This window comes from Labrus bergylta, chromosome 21 (assembly GCF_963930695.1).
Source record: "Labrus bergylta chromosome 21, fLabBer1.1, whole genome shotgun sequence".
Taxonomy (NCBI): domain Eukaryota; kingdom Metazoa; phylum Chordata; class Actinopteri; order Labriformes; family Labridae; genus Labrus; species Labrus bergylta.
This window is the reverse complement of record NC_089215.1, coordinates 994,610-1,002,931: the sequence shown is the minus strand read 5'-3', so window position 1 is coordinate 1,002,931 and position 8,322 is coordinate 994,610. Positions and strand designations below refer to the sequence as shown.

The window sequence follows — 8,322 nt, the reverse complement described above, 5'->3', positions numbered from 1 at the left end:
TGTTGTTTTATCTCAAGTCTGCCCAACACAGCTAATAATTCCGACTGCCCTCAAAGGCCACGTAAACCCGAGCAGGATCCACAGAAGGCGACTTCCGGGATCCTAAAGTACATATTTGCTTTCATTCACGTGACTCAAAGATTCAGATTCAGATAAAATGACTGAAATGACGTCATCGTCATGATTTATAATCAACGATAATATTTGATTAATTATATTGATTGATTTTCAGTGGATGATTCCTTCAGTCCACTTCAGGTGCAGTGAGGACAATGTGCTCTGATTAAAGAGCAACAGTGACACCTGGTGGATGAATTAAAAACTGTACTGTAGACCTCTGAAGCAGGCTTCATTTCATTCGATTTTTTTATTTTGATAAAACTTTATTTCTAATATGACCTCTTGGCAAAAACAAAACTTTTCTGATAGAACGTATTTTCATGTCCACGTTTAAATCACAAAGTAGAGAAAGTGTGATTTTAAACTTGTAGAAGTAAATGAAAAATTAGATCTTAAAGGTCCCATATTCTTCTTCTTCTGGTTTTATCTGCTCTTTAGTGTGTTTTCCAAGTGTCCTGTGCATGTTTAGTCACATCTATGTGCAAAAATTAAAAGTCCACGGAAACGCAGCTTCTCCTACGTCCTCCTGTTAGCTGTAGCATTAGCTGCATGTAACGCTCGGTTCTAGCCCCCCTCGATAAAAATGTGTCAGTGTGACGTCATTGTCAGTGTGAGATCACTGATCTAAGCCCATTGGCTCGTTGTGGCCCTGCAGCTCATGTTGCACGCCCGTTAACTTCTGTAGCACGCCCACGATATGCCGTAGCCTGCGGTAGCACAGTAGTGCTAAGGTGCTAATGTTTATGCTCCCCTCGGAGCCAAAGTGGCTGCATTCCCAATATGGTAAAAGAGGCGGGACATTTCTGAGAACCGTGCTGAGCGACTGACCAATTACGGCAGAGCAGACAGGCCGACCAATCAGATCAGACTTGGCCCACGTGGGGACTCTGAACGTGGGCGCTTCAGAGCCTTAGAGAGAGAGTCAGAAGAGAGCCGGTGCACGGAGCGACAGTTCATGAAAACAGACACTTTAGAACTTTAGTTATTGTGAACATACTTTAGTAGGTACATAGATTAATTATACAAACCCCAAAAAGGGCAGAATATAACCTCTTTAAAACACAAGATCAGATTAGGATAGCATAGCTTACCGAACTAGTCAAGCTAACTAGCATGATGCTATGACTACCAAGTCAAGTCATCAAAAAATTAAGTCAAAACAATGAATAAGTGTTTATTTGTTTCATAGGGTTAGACGGTCTAAAGATTTTTAACCTGCAAGAGTTAGCAGGGATGCTAATTTACATCCTTAGATGCTAAGCAGGTAGAAATGTAGGCTACTCATTATCACAGGTAAACAGAGTGAAATAAACTGTTGGGATGTCTACTCAGGGTTCTTACTCTAAATATATCCAAATGTATTTAAGCCCAAAGCAGTTGGCTCCAAAATGCATCTTAGAAGACGTGGCCTCTTCAAGGTACATCTTAGTTTCTAACAGTGTTTTTAAAAAAAGAAGATTTGTCCTGATGATTTAATCCAGAGAGTTTTAGGCCGGGCTCCATCTGTGAGTTACGTAACATCATCCATGGGAAAACTTTTCCAGGTAATCAGGAATACCCAAATATGAACTTCCCTCTTTGACAGTTCTGAGTCAGTTGGATCACAGCTGCACAACATATCAAAACCAGTGACGGCAACCTCTAAAGACTCCATATAAGTGACAGAAACAAATCCATCGATCACATATTAGAACATTACATGGAGATATAACTAGACGAAACAGATCAAGCCGATGCTGAAGTGTAAAATCCTGCAGTTCCTCAAGTGTCCACTAGAGGCTGGCACAGGAGGTCACATACACACCCATTCTAAAAGTTTGTTTTTACAGCAGAGATGAACATGTTTACAGCCTGGTTCAAAAAACCAAATAGGTGTGATTAGCTCATGTCTCCATGGACACACACTGTACGGGGGGTGAATGTTTTGATGACTCATCAGTTTTGATTTGATGAAGGATAAGAGTTATTCACAATAAGGCGTGTAGCTGACCTGATTGACAGGTGGGCACGGTGTAACGGTTTGTCAGGAGGTTTAAAACCCGCCTCAGCTCCAGCTCTCAGCCTGTCGTTAGGTTGACTGAAAGTTAGACTGAGACAGCATTTCCAGCATGGAGACCGCCATCGATGGGACTCCAGGAACAGACTGCAGGAACAGACGGGTGACGTCACTCAGGCTTCAAAACATTCATATTTACAGTCTATGACTCATTGAGGTCAAACCTTTTTTCCAAGTAAAACTTCCCAACATGATAAATCCAAATACGCACAAAAGACAATGTGGTCATAGTAGCATCTGGTAACCCAGCCAGCGGGGTTTCATGAAACACAAACAGTCGTAATCATCTTTTTACGGTAACTACTCGTCATTCACTTCTTTAATCCAGAATAATTTGATATAAACCGTACCAACAGCTGCATGTCTGATCTGCCTCCACAGATTCCAACATGCCAAAGTAACTGAGAATTAAATCTGTATTCACAACACTTACTCATGCTATTGCACTGCAAACAACTCTTTCCTCACAGCAAATCAGCCAATCAGGACCCTCCCTTCTCCCTGCATGCAGAATACAAAAACAGAGAAAACCCCGAGGAGGTTCCCAGACTAAGCAGACTCGGCTCAGTGCGTGCACGCTCATGCTGTTTGGATTTCTCAGTCTGAGCAGAGAGAGAGAAGACGAGACAACAATGAAGAGCTTTGGCGTTCTGATTTGCACCCTTGCAGTCCTGATGACGGCTGAAGCAGTAAGAATGTTTTTTTTAAATCTGACTTGTTGAAATGTTGCATTTCTTTGATTGGGTTTAAAGGACTTCTTGCATTTTTTTTAGGACCTGTTTACAGACAGAAAGCGGCGGGAATTGTCAGTTTTCTCGTCCTCTTCATCATCTTCGCTCTTGTCCTCCTTAGAAAGTTCAGGTGAGAAGCTGCACTTTCTGAAGCTGTAAATCATGTATCATCATTGGGCTGTGTTGAGCATGAGGCGTGTCTTTTGTTCCTCAGGTGGGATCTGTCTGAACGGAGGCTCCTCTGTCCCGTCCCTGACGTCTGGAGAACACATGTTTTGTTTGTGTGCCAACGGTTTTGAGGGGAGACGCTGTGAAACAGGTGAAGAAGATGAACTTCAAACCAATCTCCATTTTTTGTCTTTTTCATGCTTTTTACTAAATCCACCTGGTTTCCCTTCAGGAAAGAGTGCTCACTGCTACGAGGGCATTGGACTGTACTACAGAGGCACAGCGTCTACATCAAGGAGTGGGCGGGCTTGTTTGGAGTGGGATTCAGACACCAGGGAGCGATACATGTCGTCTGATGTCAATGCAGGGAGGCACAATTACTGCAGGTAAAATAAACATTTTTCAATAGTCTTTTTGGTCTTGATCGTCTTTTTGTTACTTAAAACCATCTTAGTGTTCAGATTCATCTGAAGTCAAAGGACAAGAGAATTAATTTGAGCATCTTCAACCAGTAGCAAGAGAGCAAATACACCCTAGGAGGTAAGAGGCATCCAACACACAGAGTCTACAGAGGCGCTGTGCATGCAGCTGTTATTGCGTTAAGTATTTCCTCCCAGCAATACCTGGGGGTGTTTAGGTCCGCCTCAGATAAACAGTGCAGGAAGTAAAGAGTTTGAACATGTGATTTAATCTCTTTGGCTTAATGGAGCAATATCATATCTAAAGGTACCTTACTATATGATCAGACATTAAGGAAACATGCTATGTTGAAGTGCAGGCTTCTCTGACAACAATGCAGCAGCCAGTATGTCCTCCTTCTAACTTTAGATTCTGCTCCTGAATGCTCTGGATTTGTTTGGACCAGAGAAGGTAGGCGCTTTTAAGACACCCCCAACACGGCCGTTTTGGACGCCCCTCGGTTTGTCAGATATGAGAGCAGTTATCAGGTCAACAGGTGTTGCAGTGATGGAAGCGGTCAAGAGAAGTGGTTCAGATAGAAGTGATTGTACCCGACCTAAAAAGCCTCTGCATGTTTCTAATAAGCTCCACGAGCAGAAACGTGCTCAAACTAGGATCAATATTGGAGATGCTTTTGAAAAATGGAGAGAGGTTAGAACACAGAAAGGTTTACAGACCCATGCAGAGCTGGATAAACACTGAAGCTTCAGAGTCCACCACATGGTGACCTGAGTGAGCATCCACTCTAGAGAGGAGGGGGGGAGACAGCTCTTTACAATGTTTTGAATTTGGACTGCAGTACCCATTTTAAACACTAGGTGTCAGAGTTACATATTTCTCAATTTCAGGCTGTTACAAATAAGTCCTTATAACTAATATTTTTTTGTTACATATTTTGTAGTTTTATGGATTTTACATGTATTTTTTCCGTCAGAAATATTCTCTACAAACGGCGTCCGTGGTGCCAAGTGTGGAAAAAACAGCAGCTGACGTGGGAGTATTGTGATATTCCTCGCTGTGGCTTGGAGTCGTGTAAGATCATTTTCACTTCCATGTCTTTAGAGATAATCTGAGCTCAGGTTTCAGAACTTCATCAGTGAAAAATGTTTGTTCTCTTGTAGTTCCAGCCCCGCCTTCTCCTGCACCGACTCTACCAGTGCCCGGTTAGTTCACAGAAATACTGAACTCACCGTCTCTCTTTTGCATATTTTTTCTCCCCTCACTCCTCTGAGCTTTGTTTCACCTCCAGCTGCAGAGACGTCCACATGTGGCCAGCGCACCAGACGGAAGCAGATGAAGATCGTGGGTGGGACGGTCTCCACTGTGGAATCTCACCCGTGGGTGGCAGCCATATTTTCGCGCAGCAAATCCAAGAAGGTTTTCCGCTGCGGGGGGAGTTTGATCTCGGCCTGCTGGGTCCTCACAGCTGCCCACTGCTTCCCTGACGGGTAGGAGGAAGTGATGTCACTGAGTGTAACCACAGCAGCAAGTGCAAAGGAAACAACAGGTTCATTACTGCTGAATTTGTGTTCCAGCTCCCACACTAAAGAGCGCCGCTTCTCCGTCAGCCTAGGGAAGAACGCTCTGAATGAGACGGATCTGTATGCAGAGCAAACATTCAGGGTGGAACAAATCATCGTCCATGAAGGGTTCAACAACAGCGAGGGAAACTTCAACAATGACATCGGTATGAACCCTGTCACCTTCAGACGCTTCAGTCATGATGTTGTTTTTGTAATTAAACCAGAAAACGTCTTCATTTCATTTTGAAGCTCTGGTGAAGCTGACGACCAAATATGGAAAGTGTGCAGAAGAAAACCACTTGGTGAAGACCGTCTGTCTGCCTCCGCCTCTGCAGCGCCTCCAGCCTGGTGTCACCTGCGAGATCGCCGGATACGGGAAAGAGAAATACGGTGAGGAGAGGCCTCTGATCACTGCTGTTCTCTCTGTGATGGAATGGTATATTACATCTCACAACGTTGGCCTACAGGTGTGAAATTGGGTGTGCATATTAACCATGTGAAGACCTAAAACAAATCCTCTTGTACCCATAGCCAAAACCAAACAGGAAGTCCGCCATTTTGATTTGAATTTCAAAATAATGGCTCATTTTAGTGTTTTACAGGCTTTGTATTTGAACCAACTCGTCCTAGAGGTTTCATCCGATCCTCACCATCTTTGGTAAAAGTATTGTAGACACCTCGAAGATTAAGACGTATCGAAACACTTTGCGGTTGACAACAGCTGTGGTGACACATTGTTCGCCATGCAACATATTTGAGGGGCTTAACATACCGGTACAATCACAAAACTCAATAGACATTATCCCAGTGGGAAAAGCAAAATGTTGAGGTGACTTTGACTTACAGGTGTGAAATTGGGTGTGCATATTAACCATGTCAAGACCTACAAAAAAACCTCTTGAGCCCATAACCAAAGCTGAACAGGAAGTCTGCCATTTTGAGTTGTATTTCAAAATAATGGCTTGTTTTAGTGTTTTACAGACTTTGTAGTTGAATTAACTCGTCCTAGGGGTTTCATCCAATCCTCGCCATCTTTGGTCAAAGTATTGAAGACACTTTGAAGATTAAAAACATGGGCATGGCCATTGCGTGCGGTCAAAGTTTGAGGTGCAAGGGCCCGTTTCTGAATGTGTTTTTATATGTTTGTTCTTACTTGTAAGTATCTGTATTTTTAAACCAATCATGAGTTATGTGTCTGCTCTGAACACCTTGTCTTGTCTCAGGTCTGTGGTACAGGTCTCAGCTCCTCCAAGAGGCTCAGGTGAACCTCTTCGCCGATGATGTGTGTCGGCACGAGGATTATTACGCAAACATGATCACTGATAACATGTTCTGTGCCGGCCGACCTGACTGGAGCCAGGATGCCTGTGAGGTATTTACGACAAGCCCGAACTCGATCAGTCTTTGATTCCAGAGACGGGTTTTGTTGTCTTCCTTTTAATGCCTCTCGTCTCGTTTTCCAACAGGGAGACTCTGGAGGGCCTCTGGTGTGCGAGGTGGGCGGCAGGCTCTTCCAGTTTGGAGTCATCAGCTGGGGAGACGGCTGCGCTAAAGAGTTTCGGCCCGGCGTTTACACCAAAGTGACGAACTACAACGGCTGGATAGGAGAGAAGACGAGGCTGCCGTCCATCACCGCGGGCTCCATGTTCCCTCAGAAGTGAGGGAGCTATCATCTGTGTATCTAAAGAGTCTTCCTCTGGACTCTGGACAATAGAGCTCTATGAGAGCGTTCACATGGACTTCAGTGGATTGGGTTTTATAAGTACCCTGTTTTTTTGTGATTGTGCATGTGAACATCATATCCAGATTTCAGAAACCAGGATAAGCCTTTTACCTGGTCTTAAGAAACACGGTTTTGCTACCTTGAGAACTCAGAATGGAATCTGGATACTGTGTGTGCATGTAAGCACCTTATCCTGAACAGATACGGCTCATAACGAGGACGCTCACGTCCATGTAAACACTCAACGTTGTAAAAAAAAAAGCAAGATTAACCATGAAGCTGCTCTTTGGGGTCAAAACTTTCATTTTTGGCGTGACTTAACTGAGGAGCTAGAGAGCAAAAATTGTGACTGTACATTTAAAAAACGGTTTCTTTCTTCCAACCTTTGATCCACTTTAAATTTTAATTTACCAGAGCCCCCTGAAGGCTCTGCTTATAGATCCAGTCCCACATCCAGAGGTATTGATTGTCAACAGGCAGGCAACTACTTGGGCTCTAGGCCAGTAGGGGGGCCTAGAGGGCTGACAAACTTTACACCACAGCAGTGGTAGCTCAAAATGTGTACATTTTTCAATGACAGTAGGAACCTCCCTAAAGGGGCCCCGTCTGACAGCACTCACTATTTTTTCCCTGCTAAGCATAGCATGCAATGCTGTTTTGAAAACCACCTGGTGGTGATAAACGCTGGTTGAATAAACCATGCACAGGGATTTTTAAACTGCGGGAATGGATTTACAAACCGCTTCAAGTTTTCCTTACATGAGCCTTCAGGGGCTTCGTAGAGATCACTGTCTCTGCTGTGTCGGAGGTTTTCATTCTTGTACAGTTCTTGCACTTTCTGTCAAACAGATGTTACTTTTCTATTTTTTCAATCAATTTTTATTTGTATAGCGTCATCAGAGACGCTTTACGGAGCAGGCCGTGCATGAACGAGGATGGCGGTGGTCGTGGGAAATTTGCTTAAAAATATAAATGTTACAATGTATATGATTTTTTTTAAACCGCTTTTTTTACATTTTGTGTTTCTCATGTTTAAAAAATGAACAAGTGAATAAAGAAACACTCAAATCTGTGATTGTGAATCAAGACGACTTTTGGTGTCTTTGTTTCCTCTCACATCTTTCTCCAGCTGCTCTTGATGTGACTGTTTGACAAACTATTCTCCACTGGTATCTTACTAATATCGATCTCCATTGTTTATTTCATCATATCGCCCCCCGGTGGTGGAACGAACTTCCAAACTCCTTTTGATCTACAGAGTCCCTCTGCACCTTTAAGAAACAGCTTAAGACCCCGCTCTTTATGAACACCTACACACTTAATGATGATGGTTTTGTTTTAATTTGATAATTTTTAGGATGGTTTGGAGACTGATCAGAACTCTCAAGAACAGCTGTCGATGTTGTGCTCTGCCTCTGGTCACTTCCTGTCAGCACCTGTGTGTCCAGTCACACCTAAAGCTGTTTGTTTGCACTTCCTGACGTTGTGTCCTCCTATCTCTCTCTCTATTTTGCTTGTGTTGTTCTTACTCTCTGATGTCCA

At 43.5% G+C, this 8,322-nt stretch overlaps 1 protein-coding gene across 1 annotated transcript; it reads left to right on the top strand.

The window, feature by feature from the left end:
* The first annotated feature begins 2,705 nt into the window (after nt 1–2,705).
* plaub (plasminogen activator, urokinase b) lies at nt 2,706–7,868 on the top strand. Its single transcript, XM_020659888.3, has 11 exons — nt 2,706–2,865; nt 2,950–3,037; nt 3,122–3,226; nt 3,308–3,461; nt 4,469–4,566; nt 4,656–4,697; nt 4,784–4,982; nt 5,070–5,221; nt 5,307–5,447; nt 6,281–6,429; nt 6,524–7,868. The coding sequence occupies exons 1-11, from the start codon at nt 2,758–2,760 to the stop codon at nt 6,716–6,718; spliced, it is 1,431 nt and encodes a 476-aa protein (XP_020515544.1). The 5' UTR covers nt 2,706–2,757; the 3' UTR covers nt 6,719–7,868.
* The last annotated feature ends 454 nt before the right edge of the window (nt 7,869–8,322 follow it).

What these genes read in the sequence shown, in the direction of transcription:
- plaub (XM_020659888.3), top strand. Translation starts at nt 2,758, where the DNA reads ATGCTGTTTGGATTTCTCAGTCTGAGCAGAGAGAGAGAAGACGAGACA. An exon ending in TCGCTGTGGCTTGGAGTCGT is followed by an intron (nt 4,567 to 4,655) that starts GTAAGATCATTT and finishes GTTCTCTTGTAG; the next exon opens with TTCCAGCCCCGCCTTCTCCT. An exon ending in GCCCACTGCTTCCCTGACGG is followed by an intron (nt 4,983 to 5,069) that starts GTAGGAGGAAGT and finishes TTTGTGTTCCAG; the next exon opens with CTCCCACACTAAAGAGCGCC.